Raw genomic sequence first — 24,499 nt, 5'->3', positions numbered from 1 at the left:
TCGGACAGCTCTTTTGAGTACTTTTGGATGAGTCCCATCAAGCCCCATGGATTTAAAGGGATCCAGCTGGAACAGCAGATCCCACACGAGTTCAGGATCCACTGGGAGTTGATCAGTCTTGCAGTCCTCCAGCTCAGGGCACTGGAACCTCCATTGCCCACAGTCCATGTTGAAGAGAGGCAAAGAAAGCATTAACATCTCAGACTTATCAATGTCCCTGTTTGTGAGGTGACCATCCTCATTCTGTAGGTGAGGGCCAATGTTGTTTTTGCACTGCCTTCTGCTACTGATATATTAAAAAACCTACTCTCTTTTTATTGTGCCCACAGTTCTGGAGATCTTCAGCCCCAGTTGAGCTTTGACCACATAAATGTTCTCCCAGCAGTGGGGAGCACCATCTCTCTATTCCTCCCATGTCGCCTGTCCTTGCTTCACCAGGCATACACCTTCTTGGTCTGTCTAGACTCAAAAAGAATATCCCTATTCAGCCAACCTGGCCTTCTGCTTCACCTGGTTGGCTTCGGACATTTTGAGGTTGCCTGCTCCTGTGTTTGAATAGCTTTCAGATCTTGAAGACAATACCTGAAGTTAAATCTGCAAGTTCAGTCACCATGGCAGCTCCAGTATAAAACTGTCTTTGGCAGATGGCCACAATGGTTGGACTCCACAACCTGTGGCTTCAGGCAATCTAACACTTCACAACAGACTGATGTTAAGGGGAATGACTGACATGGCTGTACAGCTCGACCATCAGACAAGCAGCGTTCTCATTTAGCTTACAAATAGAGGTTAGTTACTATATATTGGATTTTGTGGATTTCCATATTCCAGGTAGTAATGAGATGTACTTTATTGAAACCTCAAGAAACTCCCACTTTCACCCTTGAAAGTATTTTGGTAAAGGTGGTACTGGAAATCCTCATATAAAGCATTTCTCAGTTTTGACCATCCCCTTTTATCAAGCCTTATACCAAAATTTAAAAATAAGTAAAAAAAAGGTACTGTATATTTGACAAGGATGCTGTATTGCCAAATCCCCTAGTTTTCACACAAGTATTGATAAGCTAACACATCTGTCACAACTGTTTCGGAGATAATGGGTCAACATGCCACTGCTTCAAAGAGTTAATTGAGATTGGATGCACAGATGAAGCTCCTGATTGTGTGATGCAATCACTCTGCCCATGCAGCTGCTTGGGGCTTTTGCTGCCTAAATTTACTGCCCATTTACAAACCAGAAATAACCTAAATTCACTAAATACGACATGACTGTAGAAAGGGTCATCTGCATGGCCCTGAGCTGTGTCTCTTAAAAGATACAAACATTAGAGCTGATACTGACTGGGCAGTCACTTAAAAGTCTCACAAGGAATAAGGCTGATTCTTTCTTCAGAAAGAAACACAGCTATGCACAAAATATAAAGCAGAGTTAGCTTTGACAACAGCATCCCTACTTCAAGAATGGAGTTTACTACAGCTTAAAATATTGGGCAGCCCTGTTGAGTTGCTCATCATTCAAATACATAGGGGACTCTTGTGGTAATGTTACAAGTGCCTGGTTAGCACTGGGAAGTAACACTGTCTATATGTATCAGGTTTTGCTTTGGAACTTCATACCAACAGTAATACTAGAGGGACTTCTCCTCTTCCTCAGTACAAGAAACAGGGTTTTGTATCACCTTGTCAGCGAGGCAAAAACTTTCATTAGGGGGAGAATCTCCAAGACATTTGGGATGTTTGAAATAAATTTTTTTCTCATTTTTTGTCATGAGGTAATAAACCTGCTTGGATGTTTTCATCACCAAAACACAGCATTTAATAAGTTGCTAAAACACAAATATCAGCTGGTGTCTTAGAGAATTAGCTACAAATGGTCACTGGATGCAATGCTGGATTTCACTCAGAGGAGTCATTTTGAAAGACTTATCAAGACCAGACCCAGTTGTCCTGTGACAGCTTCTGGGATCTTTAAAAACTATGACAGTGTAACCTTTTTGTTCCATTTGTCTTTTAAGATGAATCACTGAATATGAAAGAGGAGAAGGTCATACAAACAGCAAGCTTCTAATATGATTCTTCTCTGTTTTGTAGTTAAGCACTGAATGCTCTCAACTCCCACATCCAGACTGTGGCCAGGTTCTCTCTACCTTATTGGAAGTCTGGGACTGGCCTACTAAAATTTCTTAATCTGCAGAGACACCAATTTTGAAATATATCCGACCTTAGCTTTTAATTAAGAAGATAAATGGGTTATGTGAGAGACAGCATATTTGAGTAAAATTAATTTAATGAATGAGTTTACTCTTTTTGCCACTTCCTTCTCCCTACAGCTGAAGTAAGAAAAACTAATGCCCCCACAAAAAACCTACTGACTGCTGTTTTAGAACTCATGCTAGTTCTCTATGTGATCCCTGATCCAATACTGAAGAAGACTGGGAAGCCTGTATGTTTATGGGAGACAGCTGAAAGGGGAGGAGATGGGGGAAAGATGAGGAATAGCAACTTGTGAGGCAAATGCTGAAGTTGCAACCAGAACTGTATTGTAGAGGACCTTTAAAGCAGCTGCTGCAGCACCACAAAACAGCCCTGCCCCAGCAGTTGGACTTGTCACAGTTGTGGTGTGCAGGGCACTCCCATTTCTGCAGATTCCTGAAGGGTAAGAGAACTAACACCACCTGCTTTTACAAGTGGTTGGTTCACTAAAATACACAGACCAACAGCCGGCTGGTTTACAAGACAGGAAAAAAAAAACCCACTTTTTTTTTGTTGTTCCTGAAAAAAGCACAGATTTATATTCACATGACTTAGTACACCACCAGAAAGCAGTAAGAAAGGTAAGTGATCAATGGAGTCCTGCAAGTGCTTCTGATACGTTTGTTTCAAGACATCTAAGATAATCAAGTAAGCACTGGCAGAATCTGCAGCTACAGGACCTGAATAAGATTGTCACTTTTCTGTATGTAGATTGTCAGAGTAGGCTGTCTTTCACCAACCAGAACTAGCTGAAGTTTTCAAAAGAAAAGCAGTTAGCGCTGATGTTCCTAAACAACAAAGATCTCCACTAAAATCTTAATTCCAGAAGACTTTAAAAAAAAGTATATCCTGTCTTGACAAGAGTTTCAGTTTAACAACAGACTAGGAACTACAAATTTGTCACATTTTAATTTAAAAAATCATTACTTAAAATAACAGAATTATGCTAAAAAAAAGGTACACAATGAACACTGTACACAGTTGACAAAATTATTTAAAAGGCAGGCTACAATTCAGTAATGATGAAATGTAGTTTCCTCTTCACAGAATCAGTCCTCAGAGTCAGAAACCAAGGACGCCAGAAGCCTTCAGATGCAAGCTCTCATTTGTAGGAAAGACCAAAGAGTTTAACCAGCATTCTGAGCTTCTCTCTAAGAAAGCATTCTCCTCCCTACAAATCCAGTGCCACCCACCCTTGTTCCAAGATGGCAACCGCCTTAGTTTTCAAGGTAAGATATCCATAGACCATGTTCTCATCATCAGATGTTTACAGAGCCTTGGATGCACAGAGCTTCTCAAAATCATGGTTTCTTTTGCCAGGTAATCTCAAACATCCACATTTTACAGTCCATAGCATCCAAACTACTGTAATGTTGTAAAAGTGTATTCTATTTTTCCATGCCAACTTATCTGTAAAATCATTCTTACTTACTCAGAAAAACACATCAAGCAGACTTCAAGTGCAAAGGGCTCCTTCCACCTCACGGGAAATGATTACATGCCTAACCCAAAACCCAGCAGTACACTCAAAACTCAAGCTGTCCAGTGATTTTAACAGCCAGAGCAACAGATTCAACAATGTGGTTTGTTAAGTGGGGATTACTGTAACACACGTATATCAAACCAGGAGTCCTGTGGAAAGAAATATCTATGGACAGATTCTTGGTAGATGTTTCAGAGATGTTTATTTCTCCAGCTGCATGGCCGGGATCTGCCCAGGAACTCTTCACAGTCACAGGACCGAGGGTCCTTGCCCGTGCAGGGGAACACAAAACAACCAATGGGGAATGAGGCTGAGCAGGGGCAGGGAAACCCCGTGTCTGTGCCCTCAGGGCCCCTCTGCCAGGGCTACATGGCGGGACCAACATTTTATTTTTAACAAAAAGAGATTTAAAACTTAACATTGAAAACAACAAGGACAGTTTCAAAACAAAACAAGCCACCCTCCTGAGTCTTCGAATGTCCAGACAGATTCTCTGGAACATCTTAAGGCTGACAGAAGGGAGACAGGACTCTCCGGGCATGCTTTGTGGGGAAACTGAGGCAGGAGAGGATTTAATTTCTTCCGTCCCCCTTTTCATCCCCCACTCAGCATCAGAGAGGAGTTGTAGGGAAAGGGAATTGTATAGGGAAGCCATGGGGTGAAAAATGGATGAAGAATAAACTGGGGATGGGGTATATTTAGGAAAGGGTTCATATTGGGTATAGGGTAAAAGGGGAAAGTAGGCTGTGGGTAGGGAAGTTGCTGGGATGGATATTGTTTATAATTTTGTGCATAACGGCTGCCTTTGACTGGAATATCTCCAGGCCCAGTAACATTCGCTGCTCGTAAACCCTTCTTTCCTTGCACTCTATCAAATTGTACAACTTCCCCATCTCCTACACTTTGCAGGTAATTTTTAGGGTTATTCCTTTTAATGGCAGTTCTATGGATGAATAAATCTTTCCCTGTATCCTCTCATGTTATAAATCCATAGTTGTTTCTGACATTGTACCATTTCACAGTTCTTGTGATTTTCATTGCTACAACTTCTCCTATCATGTGCTTGCGTGTTTGTAGTGGCTGCTTGTCCCGCATGGCTGCTGCCTCGCCAACTCCAATGTCTCTGTCGGGCCCTTGCGTTGCGGCTGCTCCGCGCCCTCCGAGCGGCGCTGCTCCGGCGTGTCTGGGCTCTGGCCCCGCGCCCTGCGAGCAGTTCCGCTCCGCCAACTCCACGCTGCTTGGAGAGCAGCCCCGTTTCAGCTCAGCGCTGCGCTGCTTCTCCCTCCACAGGGCTCTCCAAGCCGTGTGCTCAGAGCGGGCTGCCACGCTGACCCCCGGTTCCTGGCTGCTCGTGGGGGCCGCCTCTCTGCTGCTCATGGCCCACGGCACCTGTGGCACCTGTGGCATCGCTCCCTTGCTCATGGTTGAGTGGCCGGGGACCCCGAGACAGGGATGGGGTCTGCTATAAGGCGCACGCTCCTGAGGGGGCCGGGCGCATCCAGCACAGGCACCTCCGCTGGCACGGCTGCAGTCACGCGCTCCTGGGATGGCGACCACGCGGCCTCAGCCATGGGATTACGGCCACCCTCTGCTATAGGGGTAATGGGACCATACAAATGCTCCTCAAGAGCTTCAGTGATTACAATTGATCCATGGAGAGGTTCTATCACTAATGCATGTTTTGTTTGATCCCTCATCTCCAACAAGATCTCGTGCCAAAAACACTTGTGATAAGCTCGAGGATTTTCAGGAGGACTAATATCAAAAAGTAAGTCTTGAGAAATATAGAAGAAATTTTTGAAAAGCCAGTTAAAAAAATGTTCTAGATCTCCCGGTTCCAATACTTTCTTGTTTTGTTGTTCAAGGATTCCTTTAACTTCTAGATACATTTCTTTCTGTGGTTCAGAGAGCCACATTTCCCACGATTCTTCCATAGTCCAGAGAAAATATCCAAACCAAGGTGAGAAGAGAGAGATCTAGAGTGGTTTTTACTCACGAATTTTCTGTCCTTAGGGATCAGTGTCTTGCCAGCATTTCATCCACCATTTGTTACAGTGGGGATACTGTAACGCACATATATCAAACCAGGAGTCCCGTGGAAAAGAAATATACATGGACAGATTCTTGGTAGATGTTTCAGAGATGTTTATTTCTCCAGCCGCATGGCCGGGGCTCTGCCCAGGAACTGTTCCAGTCACGGGACCCGAGGGTCCTTCTGCCCGCGCAGGGAACACAAACCAACCCATGGGAACGAGGCTGAGCAGGGGCAGGGAAACCCCGTGCCTGTGCCCTCAGGGCCCCTCTGCCAGGGCTACATGGCAGGGGGGGAGACCCCAACAGTAGTTCACTAAATTCATCCTGGCGCATGTCAGTTTCAGTTGAAAATCCCAGGATCAACATAAGGATATGCAAGAAACTCCCCCAGTTTATTGCCTTCTGAATCGTAATGGAGCATCCGAAAACAAACATCACAGAAGAAACAAGGATCCTGTGGGGCCAGACTGTCTCTGTTGGTTACCCACCTGCAGGTTACAAAACACAAGTGTTTTTTCACAAGTGCAATACACTTGTGACAAATATCTCAACATTTTACTCAGGACTGGGGATGGCAGCAACAAACATCAGTAATAATTTCATGTAGACTAAGTACTACCTATATTGCCTATCTCTCATCCCAAGCATACAGCTCATTTCCAGACTTCACGCCCATTCCGTGTCAATCCCAGCAGCTACAGCAGCACTTCCTGAGAAACTCCTCAAACCTGTGTAGCTGGTACTGTGCATAAAAAACCCCCCAGGAATCTTCTGTCCACCCTGAGACCATCAAAGTCATAAAAGATAAATCTTCTCTCCCTTAATGCAAGAAACTGTGGCATGGAGCAGACATGTACTGACCCAAGCTCCTCTGAGTAATCAAAACCATTTAGGAGTCTAAAAGCAGGACCTGAATGAGGCAGACAAGACGAGGACTGCAGCACACTCCAGCAAGCACTGAAGTTAACATGAACACAAATTAATACATACAAGAAGGGCCTGCCATGTCACTGAGTAATTAATGCATGATAGCACTCAAGAGGCCACAACAGCTAAAGGCCTCTGGTGATTACAGATGCTATCTGCACAGATTAGAACAAAAAGGATAGCCAGCCAAAGCAGCTCTGCTGTCCATAGTTTAGCATGTCCCCACTTCAGCTTAGTGCTTAATCCTGGTTTTAATTTAATGCATTTACATCACCTCTGGTAATGCCCTCCCGATCCCATTTCTCCCCCATATTGACCCTTTGGCACCACCTCCCCTTATGGCCAAATGCCTCACAGATCACAGGCCCTTGTGAAAGCATCCTCAGGGCTCTGCTAGGAACACTAGGATGGACTCCCATCTCAAGAGGAATTGGCTCTTCGCATGATTCCAGGGAAGCCTTAAGGCCAAACAAGGAAGACAACAAAGACACAGCTGCTGTGTCAAACAGAGGCTGAGAGCATAAGCTGTCCTGGGGTAAAAAAAGGCAACCAGTGTTTCTGCAAATAAATCATTCAGATCTATAAAATCAGGGAGCCTAGCCTAGTCTTTAGAGAAATTTTTCCTGTTTATTGAAAGTCTGTCTCATATCTAAATTAACATCACTGAAGTGTATAAAGAGCACTAAATTCATATTCTGCTCTCTTAACTGCAGAAAATCACAAGGAGTTCCTTCAAGAACAGCTGCAGAGCACACAGTTTTCAGGTAGAGGTTAGGAGTTTATGTGGGGAAAGTTACATGCCTTTTAAATGGACAGATCTATACCTGCATAGATGCTAGATTAAACAAAAGCTCTGTACGATTTCTGGTAAATGAATTTGAAACACATGTCTTGCAAAGGGGAAAAATGCAGCATTTCCCCCCAAAAGTAGGATTTCAAAAGTAATTGAACGGAGAGCCAAGCTGTAGGTATGCAAAAGAACATGAGCCAAATAACTGATCTTACTCATTTTAGTTCTTTTGAATCTCCTGAATCAACTCCAAATGAACACTATCTGCAGGAAGCCTTTTCCTGGTTAGAGAAAGGTCAGCTGCTTGAAGAGCAAATATTATTATTATTATTATTATTATTATTATTATTATGAAACACATACAGAGCTTTGATTTTTTACTTTTTTTTTTAAGTTAGCAGCAGCACCTAGAAAGACTTAATTAAGATGACAATAGGGTCAAGAACATAGCATACCTGGCTGTATACATTTTGCACACAAAGCATTTTCTGGTACATAGCCAATGTTTCTTGATTAGCAAGGGATATAGATTCCTGTCCAGACAGTCATCATGATGAATAAGCCTTGAGGGAAATAAATAAATTCATACAATAAAGACTTTGCCATATTGAAATTTATCTGAACATAAGCATAGACATTGAAGACAAGACACGATTGAAATTCCCACGTAAACTATGACTAGATTTCTGCTTAACATTTCTTAACACAGGTGAAGATCTGGAGATAGACTGCTAGTTGAACCATCTGTGGATTCGATGGTCACAAGTAAATTCAGTTTGTGCAGTAACTCAGAAGTCTTCAGACCATCTCCTTTCAGTGGTCTTTTTAAAGCTTTTATCTCCTATGCAGACAAACTAGCTATTGCCAGGTAAATCTTTAGAGGCTCATAAACCTGAGATCATCTACGTGCAACATCTATGCTTTTCTTTGGGTTGTGCTCCTTTTGGAAAGCACCATGTATTACCATGCATTGGTACATCAAGCTCTAGGAACAAAAAATGACCTGCCACCCACTACAGACAAACAGAGGAGTGCTCTCTCTAGTTATGCACTGAGTAAAGTGTACACAATAGTTCTACTGTTGATGTGGTTGCCACCTCACAGTCACTATCACCTTCTCCTTCTCTTCCTGGCCTATCCACCTCTGCCCACTATTTCCACTCCTCTATTCTCTTTTCAGTTCCTGCCCCTCAGCTTCAAGTTCAAACTAATAGTCCAGATGAGCCCAGCCACAGCCTACAACATTCCACTCCCTGGTGCTCCAGAACCAGTATGTAAATCTACCACACATCTCTACATAGAAAGATCTTGACACTGTGGTTGCCGTTCCTGTTTGTTAACAGTCATGCCACACTAATTAGAAAGCAGTCTTTGCATGCAAATTAAAAAGAAAAAAGCAAGGAAGATTACTCTTCTTCTTTCAGAGATACTCCCATGTATATGGAAGAAAAACCCTGCAGAAGGCAGTAGAATAATCTTAAAGCAAATAAGTTAGTCTAACAAACATTCAGCATTTAACGGCTGAAGTTCTCCAGAGAAGGCTTACTTTCATTTGCCTAAGGACTCCCAAAGAATAGTAACTTACCTTATATCTGTGATTATAATGATGTGTTCACAGTTCCCTTGGTGGCAGTAAAGGTATGGAAAGCCAAGTTTGAGGGATAAATCATTAAATACATAGTCCTCCATCTTAACAGACTGAAGATTTTCATAGCCTCTGTCATGAGATTCTGACCACTCTATAATTGTTCTGAAAACAGAAAAGGCTATCAGCATAGCAAAGCTATGAACTGTGAATGCACAGAAAAAGATGCCTTGGGGGACATGCAAAACTCTTCACTGAGACACAGTTAAATGATGGAAATCAAAACAGTTCACAACATTTTGTAATAATTTAAGGTGATTTCACAGCACTACCACAACCCCATAAAACTGTGCACTGCTTTAGTGGAACATCTGCCTTTCAGTCCTTACCAGGCAGCTTCCCTGAGGAGTTTTAGTCAGTGTATGCTCCTGATGGCACCCATCCAGGTCAGACTGTTCACAGCACAATACTTCTCAAGTAGTCCAGTAATTCAAGTTACTAGCAGGTCATTTTGCCCCCTTGGTCAATAACTTTGTTTTAAAGTACCGAAAAGCTTTTTTTTATTTTGTTTTTGTCAAGGAGAAATACAAAGCTGACAAGTGCAGTTACAACCAAAATTTAGCACTGGAAGGGCACTGGTCACTGTCAATTTCTTTTTGGCTTTTCAGCACGCTCCTACACACAAGGCATCTAATTCTACAAGCTGTGTATGCTATGACAAGCCCTTCTATGAAGATCATTGTTGTTCAGAGACAGAAAGACAAGAAGTAAAATATTAATTTCCCTGAAGTCACATACAAATCTGGCAGAACAACAGGGTCCAAACTCAGCTCTTCCATACCAGCCATTTTAAACATTTTGATCTCCCAAATCTCACTAGTGTATCACCAAGACCATACTTCTTAAAATCTCAGATTTCTTTTCTGAGCAGTCACACAGACCCTATGTTGACTTTACAATGAAGGCATTCAGCATATTTTCAAGACTGAGCAGGACAACCACAGCTGAGTTTGTTGTCTTTCTGACCCACCTTCTACCTCACAGGCAAGTCTTCAAATTGCCATCACAAGTAGGGAGGGCACGTAAAAAGCCAGTATAAAATGGCACCTGTCACCTTACATAGAAATCCCATATCAACAGAGCAAAACAGGATTTGCAGGTTAAAAAATGTATTCATACTCTTTTCAAAAGTGAAGCAAATGGAAGGAATAACTAGAGCAAGTAAAGTTAAACTTCTCCGTAAAAATCAATTAAACATGGAAAAACAGTAGAAAAAGTCCATTCCAGCTTCATACTCTAGACATTCCAGTATCTGAAACACCACAAGTCATAAACAAAATGAAACAAATTTTATGTTCCTTACTGTTTTCCTTAGTTACCATCTACAAATACTGTACCTGCTCAGATCTCTGCACTCTGGGTATCTTTTATCGTTATAGAAGATGCCTTCAAAATAGAAGAAGGCAGATTTGTAGAGATCCTGAGAGACAGAAAGAGAAGTCTCCATTAGTGTTATGAGAGATTAAACACTTTAAACAAGAACATGTCAAAAATCCAAGCATTTTAAGTATCTAAATTATATTAAGAGATGTCATTCTACAGGGTGTCTAAGAAAAGTTCTGCTCTGATTGTAGATGCTGGTGTGACAGCTAGGCTCATATGGTTGCCAGCTATGCAGCTACTCTGCTGATACTGCTCTCAAGCCATTACAGGTTACTTGAGTGCTCTTCTCTTATTTTTGTCCCCATCGTAACAGTTATGGACTTCTACAAAAACACAGAACAAGAACATAAGCATCACTGCCCAAATTCAGTAATTGCAAGGCACTGACTTTAAAAAAGAATAATATTTTAAAAATTTAGCAAGATGCAGTGCGTTGACTTTGGGTGGCTACCAGATACCTATCCAGCTGCTCTCTCACTTCTCTTTCTTAACAGGACTGGGGAAACAAAAGACAGGCAAACTCATGGGTTGAGATAAAGGCAGCTTAATGAGAAAAATGCAAATGCAGCATGCAGAAGCAAAGCAACAAAAAAGGAGATTTATTCCCTATTTCCCATCAGCAGGTGATGCTCAGGCATTGGAACAAGCTGCTCAGTGAAGCGGTGAAATCACCATCCCTGGGAATGTTGAAAAGGTGTGTGAATGTGGCACTTGGAGATACGATTTAGAGAACATGGTGGCAGCAGGCTAATGGTTAGCTCAGCTTCTGGAGTTGGTTTGGCATCTGGTGACTCTTGCACTGCTGGTACGACTGCCATAAACTGTTAATTATCTTTGATAGAGGAGAATGTTACAAATGGACGGTCTACATGTGACAAACTTTGTAATTAAGGGAGCATTTTGAAGGATGATAGATTTTCTTGTGAGACCCTAGAAGTGAGGTAACTGGACCTTCCAGAACTGCAACTATCTTGTTTATACAGATGTGACCAGGAAGTGCTCTCATGTGACAGTTGTGCATGAGTGTGCACGTGTGTGTGTGTGCAGGGGACAAGACTTCAATAATTCTCTGTCATTTCAGTGAAAAGTACTTTGTGTTCTGATCAAGTGCACAAAGACTGGCTGGAATGGAGTTAACTTAACCTCACAGCAGCCCTTCTGGTGCATGCTCTGCACTTTTGGCAAGGGGGAGTGGATGATACACCAGTGTTTTGGCTACTGCTGAGCAGTGGTTGCACAGTTTCAAGGCTGTCACTTCAAGTCTCCCCAACACCAGTGGGCTGGGGCTGGATGAGAGGCTGAGAGGGAATGCAGCTAGACAGCTGACCCAAACTGATCCAAAGTCACATGATGCTGCACTCAGCAATAAGAGCTGGAGGAAAAGAGGAAGGGATGGTTCACGGGGAAAGCATTTGTCTTCCAAAGCAGCCACTATGGATGCTGAGGCCCTGCTTCCCAGGAAGTGGTTGGAATAGAATCATAAAATCGTTAATGTTGTAAAAGACCTCTAAGATCATCAAGTCCAACCATTAACCCAGCACTGCTGTGTTCACCACTATGTTGTGCCCCAAATGCCACATCCACACATTTTTGAACACCTTCATGGATGGTGATTCCATTACTTTCCTGGGTAGCCTCCAATGTCTGACCACCCCTGCAGTGAATAAATGTTTCGTAGTATCCATCCCATCTAAACCTTCTTTGGTGCAACTTGAGGCTGTTTCCTCTCGTCCTATCTCTTGTTACCCAGGAGAACTGACCCCCTACCTGGCTACACCCTCCTCACCCTCCTTTCAGATAGTTGCAGAGAGTGATAATGTCTCCCTTGAGCCTCCTTTTCTCCCTCAGCCACTTTTCAAGGATTTGATAAAGATTTTCCCTATTTATTCTAAATGGGAAAACCATGGACAATCAGGTACCCTCCATCACCAGACCAGTCTGGGGATGCTCATTTGTGCCCAGAGGTCTCTTTGAGCTATTAACTCTAGGCTGTCAAAACGCAAGAAAAGCAGACACCAGGACCAAAGACACGGCTTCTCAGATGACCTGCACAAAGACACAGTGGTAGGAATGTGTTTTACATTCAGACTCTTCAATTAATTTCTGTCTGTTACCATTACCTTCTCCGCTGCTGACACAAAACAGGAAGGAGTGGCTGATACACCAGATGATCCTGTTGCCAGCCAGAGGGATCTTAACAGCCCAGAGAAATGGGCCAACAAGAACTTGGTGAGGTTGAGCAAGCAGAAGTGGTCTTTCCCTTGGGGATAAAGAAGCTGATGCTCCACTGTGTGCTGGGGGCCACTCAGCTGGAAAGCAGCTAGGCAGAAAGGATCCTGACGGATCCCAAACTGAACATGAGCCAACATGTTCTTGCAGCAAAGACAGCAGATGGAGCAGATGGGATCCTGTGCTGCATTAGATGAAATATTGCCAGCAGGTCAAGGGAGGTGATCCTTCAGTTCTCCTCAGAACTAGTGAGGCCATAACTTAAGTCCTCTCTTCAGTTCTTGGCTACTCAGTGTAAGAGAGACATGGACATACTAGAGAAAGAGTCCCACAAGGGCCATGAAGATGAAAGGGCTGCAGCATCTTTCCTAAAAGGAGTGGGTGAGAAAGTAATAAACCTGAAGAGAAAGCTCAGGTAGGGGAATCTTATTAACATACACAATACCTCTAGCAAGGGTGCAAAGAGGATGGAGCCAGGCTCATTTTAGTGGTGCCAAGTGACAGGATCAGAGTCAATAGGCACAAACTGAAACACCTGCACTTCCTCCTGAACCTCAAGAAACACTTCTTTACTCTGAACATGACTGAACACTGACACAGGTTGTCCAGGGAGGTTGTGCAACCTCCATCCTTGGAGATATGCAAAAAAGTCAGGACATGGTCATGGACAACCAGCTGTAGGTGGCCTTGCATGAGTGGAGGGGGTAGACCAGATGACCTTCACAAGTCCCTTTCAACCTCAACCATTCAATCATATGACATATATTATATGTCATACAATATATGATCAATTTCAGTATTTTCAACTAGACGACTTGTTTTGCTCATGTCCAGAGAGTACCTGGCAACTTTGGGAGAGAAGAATAATCTTCATCCCTACTTTTGATCAGCACCCAGTTGCAAACAACAAAGCACAGTGAGATGGTTCTACATTTAGTTAGCTATTACCTCTGGTGTTTGAGAATATAGCTCAAAATAAAATCGGTCCACAGTGATATATCTATGCAAAACTCACTGCTAGTGTTTCTATTTTCTAGCAGTAGCAATGATGATGCTTTTTGTGACATTGCAGAAAACAGATCACCTTGGTAATGCCGTTATGAAGTATTTACCTGCAGTGCAACCAACAGGCAGAACTAGTGCAGCTGAATTTAGGGCTGAAGAAAAAAACAACGAAACAAAATTCTACCTCCCTCTCTATGTTTGCAAGGCTCCTATACATGTAGAGGGTTCCACACAGAAAGTTTTACCTTGCTGATATGCTCTGGTGCTTGATCTGGCTGACTGCTGAACTCACCACCTATCTGGAGGTCACTGACGCAGGAAATCGAGTCTCTCAGCTCAGTGAGCTTCTGGCTGCCCAGTACAAGGACCGTTTGGTAGGGTTTGTGATCTTTATGCTACAAAGAACACAGCATACAAACTTCAGATAAATTATAACTTGTCAACCTTAGCACTGCACTTCATTTGACAGCTTAAGGTCATTACTGGTAGCATCTGGCACATCACTTCTCTGAAAGCATCTTGCCATAGCCTCTCCTAAGACTGACATTTATTAGTTTTATTCAGAAACTCAAAAGTTACATTCTCCATCGGAAAGTGCAGGAAAGACAGAAAGTCAGAGCTCACTTATCCCAAATCCAGAAAGAGTATTTTCGTTTTCATGTATTTAGTTTCAGGTTTTGAGCTTTCTGTAAAATAAAATAACTACTGAGTAATTACTGTAAAAGTTTTGTTATATAAACTGCTAACAGAATGAAAGCCAGATTCTGAAAAAGCTTTAAGAAATTGCCAGAGTTTAAGGGTTTACCACATGTCTTCAGTGGACTCACTGATTTAAACTGCTTGGGAGAGCAAGATACTACCTGAATAGGAAAGAATCACAATACAAGCCAGAGAATTTCATACTAACCTTCTGAAATATAACAGGATAAAAGATGTTCAGAGTTAAAAGAAGTTCTCCCTCCTCAATTAGATCTGCTGGATTGTCTGGCCTCTTTCCAGTTGCATGTGACTCCTGGAAAAATATATACACATATACATATATATATTATATTGGCAACTACACATATATATAAATATATATATATGATAGACCCTGGGTAACAGTCCAAGAAATGCTGAAAAATGCTAACTCATTTTTGACTATGTAGCCTTCTGAATTGAAAACAGCTTACTTCCTCCAAGGTGGAAAAGTGAGAAACTGCTCTAGCAGTTCAAGCATGTTCCTTCATTTCTAAGCTTTGTTGCAAGATAGCTGGCTATTGAGAGGCCCTGCATAAAGGAATTAGAGGCTGCTGTCATTCTGCCCTCATGGAAATCAGCAGCTACCAACTTTCACCATTTAGTGCTTTGAAATAGTTTTTGAATGCTTTCATATGTAAAGGGGGATTGCAACACTCAACTTGGGAAACACTGACCTAGAAAATATACACAGAATGAAGCATATGAAAATTACAGTTAGTGCAACACTTCCTCTTATTGGGGAAGCTAGACATAGCTGGAGGCCACAATTTCTCCAAAATCCACACCCAAAACCCCGCATTGCCCTTGCCACAGTACTGTGTTTTAGAAGAGAAGTAAATGCATCCCTACATTGCCGTCCTGCTTCGTGTTTAAGACATAGCCCAGCTGTGAGAATGAGGGAGGGCACTTTTCTGTGGCAGTTTCCTCCTTTTCTGACAAATCAAGAGAGAATACTTCCTGCACAAACACTTCCCACCAGCACAGAGTATTCTTCAGATTTAGTAACAGGAACTTGTACTCCTGTGAGACGCCACAGATACTTATGCTCTCTGCTTTGCATCTACCCTCTTCATGTGATACATCCCAAACTCATGTTTCTTACTGCTCTCCTCCTGTACAGAGGCACTGTGGCCCCAACAACAGAATCACAGCTCTGACACAGCTCACTTAAAGAATGCAATAAATGACCATGTGCTCATTCTTCAGTAATAGTAGTAAGACACCACTCATTGAAACCCTCTATGAAGGTTTCTGTTGCTAATATTTTCTCAGATATTCCCCAGGCTAAGAGCCCAGCAGAGTAGTTGCATCATGTTGTTTACATATTGTGCCTGGGTCTGTGAACAGCTGAAACATGATAACTCACGACAAACCAGGAAGCTTCAAGGGGAAAAAATGTCTAATAGTCACATGAGGTTCTTTCCTCACTACACTTCTGTCCCTAATTTTTGAAGCAGTTCATGGCTTGTTCAAGCCATGGACTCCAGCACTTCAGTGTCCCTGGAAGAGTTCAAAGAATGTGTGTATGTGGTGCTCAGGGATACAGTTTAGAGGTGGATTTGGCAGTGTTAAGGTAATGGTTGGGCTCAATGATCCTAAAGGTCTTTTAACCTTAATGATTCTATGAACATTTATGAAATGAGGTTTTGCTGTTTAGGACTTTAATGGCTGTGAAGAAATAATATTAAAAAAAGATACTAAACATAGTTTAAAATTTCCAATAAGGCTTTTTAGGGGCTGATGACCACACTTTTGGTTCCTGGCAGTTCAGAATGGCTGAAAAACTTGGGTTACAAAGCCCAGAATTAGGAATTTACTGCCACTGTGCCACTACTGTCTTCTTCTTTCAGCCCTACAGAAACTAGCTCACAGTCATTCACACACTGAAGCTTAGTTTCCAACACTGGACTCCAGGAGCAAAAACATTACACTTTTTGTCTAGCTCTAAGTTCACAGCACTTAGAAAAAGCAGTCATATAGTCGTAATGAGCTGGAGTTCCTCCTTAACTTCCTCCAGTATTAACAGACAATTAAGAGCAGACTTCCTGTCCTATCTTTCTATAAAATGTCTTTATCCTTAATCATTACCTGCAAACTTGAATCTGCAAACATTTACAGTGTACATTTCATAGTGGTGAATAAAAGAGCAGCCGGAAGTTCGATTTTGGCTGTCTTGAGATCCTATGAGATGACAGGCAACTTACCATCTCATAGGTAAGAGTTTCTTGTCTGCAAGCCCGATCCACAATAATTGTTTCTTCTCTCCTCTCTAAGTTCTTCTTTCTAATTCTGAGGGGCAGGAACACAAGACAAAATTTTATTTAACAATTTCCATGTAGAATTTCAAGAATTCAATATTTTTAAATGACACAAGCTACTATAGAGCAGCTTTCAAAGAGCAGGATTCCTGCCTTAGTGGGACAGACTAACTTAAAATACTCATCTCCTGACTCTCATAAAACCTGATAGTACACAGGCCAGCTTGTGGATTTCAGCTCGTGGGTTTTTTTCCCCCTTATGTACAAATAACAGGTTGTTTGTGAGCAGTTTTACACTCACAAGAAAACACAGAAACATGTTGTTTGAAGAGGCTGTCCTAGGACAGAACACTTTGCAACCTTTGAGGAAGCTGTTTCAACAATTCCTTCTACTTTAAAAAAATTGAATACACATTCAAGCAAAACACAAGGAAAGAAACAACCCACAAATATTCTTTCTCAGCCCCATAGCACAGACGCTTTAAAAAAAACCCAAAACAAACCTTCATTATCATTTGTAGAAGAAAGAGTACTGTAAGTAGAATACGTACTAAAATATATGTATTTAACCACTGCATGAACACCAAATCCTTAACATCCAGGACAAGTTTACTGATCCTCCTAAGGATTTTCAGTAACAATCAGGCTTAACACTGATCACAGTCTAAACACATTTCTTTATACTACTGTTATGTAAAGTACAACAAAGGTCTGAACTGGACAAGCATGAGTTCCAAGTTTGCTAAGTGATAGAAACCTAACATATACTGATTAACCTCTGAAATGAACCAGTAGTATCAACAAATTCTATGAACAAAACAAAATTCAACAAAACAGAGTAGGTTCAGATAAAGAAGTTATCTGGATACAGCATCAGCATTTAGGCTGTTACAGTGTGACTGTGAGTTACTAAAGGTATGAGACACAGGTTTTTTTGGAGGAACCTCACACAAATGATTATCAGAAGGTCCCCGCACACTCCAAACTTAGGCACTACTTCAGAAGCAACTATGTCCAGAAATCCTTTTCCAATAAGAAAGATGGCATATTCTGTATATATCAATAAAATATTCCTAAGCAACATTCAAGCAGAAGACTCAACCAATGACCCCATAATAAGCTGGTGTTTCTGCCTTTACGGTATTTTTTACGGTGCTCCATAAAGTACACCGCTGCCTGTAAAGGAAACAAGCAGCCAGCTGTACTTCTGTGCTGATTTTCCACCCCACCCCAAATAAGGGTACCGTGAGAACACTGTAACAGCATACCGAAGAGTGAGCAGACTGCTATCTTCAGGAATAACATCTGGGTCCTCTTCTTTTTTAGAAGACATTAACATATCAATGCTAGAACAATAAAAAAAAAATCAGATAGAATCACAGAATCATAAAACAGTTTGGGTTGGAAGGGGCCTTAAAAGATCATCTAGTTCCACTCCCCCCAGCACCATTGGCAGGGACACCTTTCACTGGACCAGGTTGCTCAGGGGCCCATCCCACCTGGCCTTGAACACTTCCAGGGATGGAGCACCCACAACTTCTCTGGGCAACATTGTTCCAGTGCCTCACCATTCTACACAGTAAAGAATTTCTTCCTGATATCTAATCTAATCTAAATCTAGAGCTATCCTCTTTGGACAAGGCAGCGGTTTCTCACAGTCTGGGAAGTATAAGAGGCAGCAGCCTAGAGGTGGTTTCACCACCTGGTCCCATTTATGGGTTCCCATTTTAGGTTGTGCATGGCAGCACACCAGATTCAGAGGAATCATATGTGCATTCCTTCCTCTGCCATCCTTCCCAGAAGCATCTTGCATTAACCACAAAAGAATTTTATCCAGCTTAAAAATAGTCTGAGAAAAAAAAATATTTAAAACAGAGAAGTATCACCTGCTTTGAATCAGACTTGATTGCTTTTGTCTCTCCACTTTCGCTGACTATACAAAGGCAGGGCTTACACCAATGCCTAAGTTCACCTGCAGTTTAAATCCCAGCAAACTCTTGTGCAAACCCATCTCTTCATGGGACAATCCTACCACTGGTGAAGTCCAGGAAAAACTTTTGAATGGTACCATTTATTCTCAGTAACATTTATGATTTCATTATATTCTTTTTCATTATAATCTTACAACATTCCCCATGTCAACAATAATATCGCTGTAGTAATGAGTAACCATTTGGAGTGGAACTGCATATGAATACAAAGTAATTGAGAAATGTAAGTCTGGAATCAATTGTTATCAGCGGACAACAAGCAAAAGTCAGAGATAAAATTTGACTGTGGACAGATGGCTTTGTTCCGATAAGCCAATAAAGTCACTCTGTATTGACAGTAATTTGAATTTACTGTTGCTTAGTTACTTACCATCGAGCAACATAAAAAGTTTTAAACTTTCTTTTTTACAGTTTTCATCTCAAACAGACAATAATTTTTTAAGTTACTGAGAAAATGGAATTCTTTCAGAAGCACCATTTTTAAAGGAACTTTGCGTCAACTAGCCACAACCTCCTGGAAACAGAATGAACCTTATTCCTAGATTCCCACTTGAGGAAGTGGTGGCACAGACAACAAAGTGTCAAGTGTAGACTGAAACACGCTGAGAAACAGTAATTTAACTAACACAAAGATGGACAACAGCGCTTTGGGGAACACAGTTCAAGCATTAGCTATTTAGATGGGGCTGTTCTCCAGGCAGCATAGAGCCATGTTATGAACAGCCCACATAATCAAGTAAATGATATCCCCTGACAGATAAATCAACTTACAACTGACTCTTTCTGCAAAACTGACAACATGACCAAATTATTTATCCAAGGTCTTTCAGCACATGGATCAATGATCCCATTCACCAAAGAGCCCAAGTCACTTGAATATGTACCATTTTGAGGAAATTACTTTGCATTCAGTTCATTAAACACCACAGGATCTGAAAATGTCTATTACCTACCATTTCACTTGCATCAAAGGTGACAATTTCCCATTTCCCTTCTGTGTGAGAACCCACCAACAATATGTCAGAACTCACTAACAATACTTGTGCTTTTCTTTCTTCCCATAGTCCTAGGTGGGATCTCTGGCTGTAGTATCCACACTATGCCCATTAATTGCCTGACTCAAGGAACAAGCTAACATCCCCAGAAAAGCTGCTACAAGCAGATACTGTGTAAAATAATTGACATAAAAGCTGCTTCCTCTTTTTCCTTGTAAAGACAGAAAGGTGGCTAGTGTAAAGGGAACCCCTGACAAGTTCCATGGAACCTTGCAAGCTCTGATACTGCCATTTCTCACTCCTGAAAAGTCAGAAACCCTCAATTTCTACAGGAAAAGCAGAGTGCTTTTTTTAGTATTAAAACTCAGTCTAATAATTAATTACATACGTCATTGTATCACATGCATGGATGTCTTGAAACGCTTTGCTGTATGGCCTTATGCACAAGCCATGGTGGAACTCCCCGTGTAACTCCACTGCTGCCCGTGGAATCACATACACAATACTTGGTCCATGGTCCTGAGGAAACCAGGCTTTACGAACAGCTGATCCCCCCAGAAATTAAGGCTAAGTCAGTGTCAGACACCCCAGACACACAAGTGCATGCAATACAGAGTTTGCACTAGCAACGCCTCACTCCTGACAGCCACAAGCTTGGGATCCTCCTGTGTCCCCACAGAGACTATTCCCTGCCTGCACAACAAATTCACTTGGTGCACACGGTTACAGTAGAGGGAAAAACACTGGCCACGCTGCTTAATGGAAACCAAGGTGAAGTGCAGGACAGTGATGAGGAACAACAGTTGAAAGTGTCACTTCAAAAAAAACAAAATGCAAAGTGCCGCATGAATTTATGTTCCCTAGAAAGAAATATTAAGGTGATCAGAAATAAGAAGGCCAAAGACATCTCTCTGAAAATGTAGACATGGAAACAGAACTACCAATGAAGCCTTTAATCACTGTGACTTTACTTTTCCCAGAATATTCTAGCAGCACAATGAGTTTTTCTCAGTTTCAGAAATTCAAAGATATTTTAATATTTGGCCTGATACTTCAGAATAAACAGATACAGTATCCATATTACTCTTTATATTGCACATATTTTAAAGGCAGTACTTTCATCACCTTTGAGACACTAATACCACAAGACCCCAGATACTAATACGTTAAGACGTTAATGCTAGCTTAATGCAGCTTTATAACACGTCCCTAGAGATATTTACAACTACCTCTTCTAATAAATCAAGAAGATGAATAGGGCTGAAGCAGAATAAGGTACCTGCAAGCCTCACCTCTCTTGACCTACCTAAAACCCACAGTGATTTGAGGCTTAGCCTGACCTACACACGCACGCAACAAATCACACAGAATACAAAACAGGGTAACATAACTCAGCATCTCCAACACTGAAGGACTTCAGTCACTCAAGCACCAATTACGAATACCAAGGTAAACTTCTTTGTTCACAGACTGCTGAGACATTTGAACAAAACCTAGAACTTTACTCTTTTGACACCTTGGTTATCTAAGAGAATTGTTGATGGCATCTTCTAGATAAGGACACAGTTTTACAGCTATTTAAGATCTGATGAAAACACAAGCAATCTCTAGAATGATTATCGGCATACAAGTTGAGCAATATGCAAGGTATTCTTACTGAGTCAAATGAAAGTGATTGACGATGCAAATTTTTCCCTGCATTCTGTTTGCAGGAATGTATTACAGGAAGAAAATAGAATAAAATAATAATAATAAAACAGAAACAAACAAACAAAACAATGACAAAAAACCAAACCAACAAATAAACAAAAAAAACCCAACAAAACAAACTAAAAGTAAACAACACCACCACCACAAAAACCAACCAACCAACCAACCAAAAAACCCCCAATAACCACAATGCACTGCATGCCCAAAGAGTTAAATAACATTTAAACATACCATTTCTCCTCACCAGAAGACTCTAAATCATCAGGAACACTTAAATGTATGCTATGTCACTACTCTAAAAAAGATTTAATGATGGGTATTGAAAAACTTCATCCTGAATACATGAAAGATTCTCTCAATCCAACACTATTTTTAAAACAGATGTAGGTATATCCACATCTTCCCGTCTCTCTTCTACCCAAAGAAAAGCTACTTAATTTGACAGAATTTTCCTTAGAAGTAGTTTACAGTCAGAAAAATGTGTCTTTATATCCATTATGTGTTCATTTCAGCACTTACAAAGTTATATTTACACCAATAAATAAATGTGATCCCAGGACATCATAGAACAGATCTTGGTGTAGCCTGGTGTCCTCATGTCTCCTCAAGACAGGAATATGAGCAGCTCAGAGCAGGTGGGTGAAAGTGATCAGAGGTAGCAATTTGAAGTTTGCCAATGCTAAGGAGAGACTCAAGAGGCTAGGACCTCTTAAATTTATTTATTTAAAAGCAAAAGCACACAGAGATTACAGATTGGGATTTCCAGCCTGAACAGGGGAAAGGTCACACCAGGATGTGCATGTTCAGCTTCATTCTCCTGCAAAGCCAACAAACAGCTGCCACATGATCAGTTCTCTCCCCATTATACACCACCAGTCATTTTTCTCTTTCCCAGATGACCACTGCTCACAGTAAACTCTGCCTCAAACAGCATTGCTCTGTAACACAAATGCAAAACTGCAAATGCAGATAGCAAGTGAAACGCAGAAGTGGTAAACTGAAGAAAGCAGAATAGAAGAAAAAAGCAGAAGGAATGTAGGGAAAAATACAGAAACCACAGGAAAAACTCATTGGAATTCAAATGAAAACAGCAACAAAGGCTCAGACAACAAAGTCGCCAGAGGGAATACGGCACAGCACAGGAGCAATCACCTACACTGGAAGAGCTTACAGAGTAATTATCACAGCTTCTGCCACACCAGAATACATTTTTTTTAAACCAACATCATCCTCTATTTTTACTTAGTAATGGTAAAAACTTATGTTGGTCACCAGAACTGTGACAGCTGAAGCACAAAGCCATACAGATAGGAACTGAACTCTGGCATGTCTTCCTTACTGATCGACTACAGGTAAGTCACCAACTGTGACGATTTCTACAGGAACTACTGCCTGAAATCAGGCCTTTTCTACAGGTGAATGACAATTCTTACTATCCACGTGACCTGAAAGCCTGCCAGCTATAGCGTGTTAGATGCTGCTGCTGCTTCAACCCCTCAAAGCACTTGCATAGCTCTCACTTCACCACCAGCCTTGAGAAAAATAAGTCAGTTGAGGCCAAGGACCAAGAGGTGCTCAACAGGTACTGTATGCTGCCAGCTACCTGAACTACTCTAAATGATGCTTTTAAGGGATTCAAACTAAAAGAGAGTAGGCTTGAATTAGTACTAGGAAGAAGTTCTCTTCTGTGAGGGTGGTCAGGCACTGGAACAGGTCGCCCAGAGAAGCTGTGGATGCCCCATCCCTGGCTGTATTCAAGGCCAGGTTGGATGGGGCTTTGAGCAACCTACTCTAGTGAAAGGTGCCCCTGCACATGCCATGGGGTTATATGGCCTTTAAGGTCCATTACAACCCTCTGACAGTCTCTGATTCTGTATTTACCCGGGAAATAGAAACAAAACACGTGCCACACACCCGGAAGAGGCTGCTTTGGAGTGGTTTTGCCCGAACACCTCCCACCTCTCTTGAGGAACCGCTGCGGCATCCGGCGACAGCGCCAGCCACCCCCCCCCCCGCACCAGCGCCGAGCCGAGGCCACCGGCGTCCCCCTCACACCGGAGCCGCAAATCCCGGCCGGGAGACAGCCGGGCTTCCCCACCTGCAGACGGCGCGCAGCTCGGCCGCCGTACCCGGCGCGCAGCCCAGCGCCGCCGCCACGGCCGCGTCCTCCTCCTCCTCCTCCTCCTCCTCCGCCGCCTCCGCCGCCAGCGAGAGGTCGGGCGGCCCCAGCAGCCGCCGCCAGCCGCGGCCCAGGGAGCCCACGCGGAACGCGCGCGTGTACAGTTCCGCCGACTCGTAGTCGGGCGCGGCCGCCTCCGCCATGGCCGCCGCCATGGCCACCTGTCCCGATCCGGCCGCCTTCGCCCGGCGCCGCCACACGCGTCACGGGCCGCGGCGGTGCTGCGGGGCGGTGCTGGGGGCGGTGCTGCGGGGCGGGGCGGTGCTGGGGGCGGTGCTGCGGGGCCGGGCTGTGCTGTGGGGGCGGTGCTGTGGGGCGGTGCTGCGGGGCGGGGCGGTGCTGGGGGCGGTGCTGCGGGGCCGGGCTGTGCTGTGGGGGCGGTGCTGTGGGGCGGTGCTGCGGGGCGGGGCGGTGCTGTGGGGGCGGTGCTGTGGGGGCGGTGCTGCGGGGCCGGGCGGTGCTGTGGGGCGGGGCTGTGGGGCGGGGCTGGGGGCGGGGCTGCGGGGCGGGGCTGTGGGGGCGGTGCTGTGGGGGTGGGGCTGCGGGGCGGGGCTGCGGGGCCGGGCGGTGCTGCGGGGCCGGGCTGTGCTGTGGGGGCGGTGCTGGGGGCGGTGCTGCGGGGCCGGGCGGTGCTGCGGGGCCGGGCGGTGCTGTGGGGCGGGGCTGTGGGGGCGGTGCTGCGGGGCGGGGCTGCGGGGCGGGGCTGCGGGGCCGGGCGGGGGCCGGCCCCAGCCCGCGGGCGGCCGGTGGTGGCCGTGCCGCGTGACTGCGAAAGCGGCTGCGGAGCTTCTCCTACCAGGCGGGAAAGAGCGGGCAGAGTTCGCTAGAGAGAAAACAACTTCCAAAAGCAAAAACCAAACAAAACACACACCACCC

General features: G+C 43.4%; 1 protein-coding gene across 1 annotated transcript; it reads right to left on the bottom strand.

The window, feature by feature from the left end:
* Window positions 1–5,777: 5,777 nt before the first annotated feature.
* Window positions 5,778–23,778, bottom strand: SNAPC3 (small nuclear RNA activating complex polypeptide 3; the record flags this gene model as incomplete). Its single annotated transcript, XM_082301549.1, has 9 exons — window positions 5,778–6,258; window positions 7,943–8,050; window positions 9,073–9,237; window positions 10,470–10,552; window positions 13,995–14,144; window positions 14,657–14,761; window positions 16,695–16,779; window positions 18,017–18,094; window positions 23,543–23,778. 9 exons carry the CDS (start codon window positions 23,776–23,778, stop codon window positions 6,111–6,113), a joined length of 1,158 nt encoding a protein of 385 aa, XP_082157675.1. The 3' UTR covers window positions 5,778–6,110.
* Window positions 23,779–24,499: the final 721 nt, after the last annotated feature.

This window comes from Coloeus monedula (assembly GCF_965178545.1).
Source record: "Coloeus monedula genome assembly, chromosome: Z".
NCBI lineage: Eukaryota > Metazoa > Chordata > Aves > Passeriformes > Corvidae > Coloeus > Coloeus monedula.
This window is presented reverse-complemented; position numbering and strand designations above follow the sequence as displayed.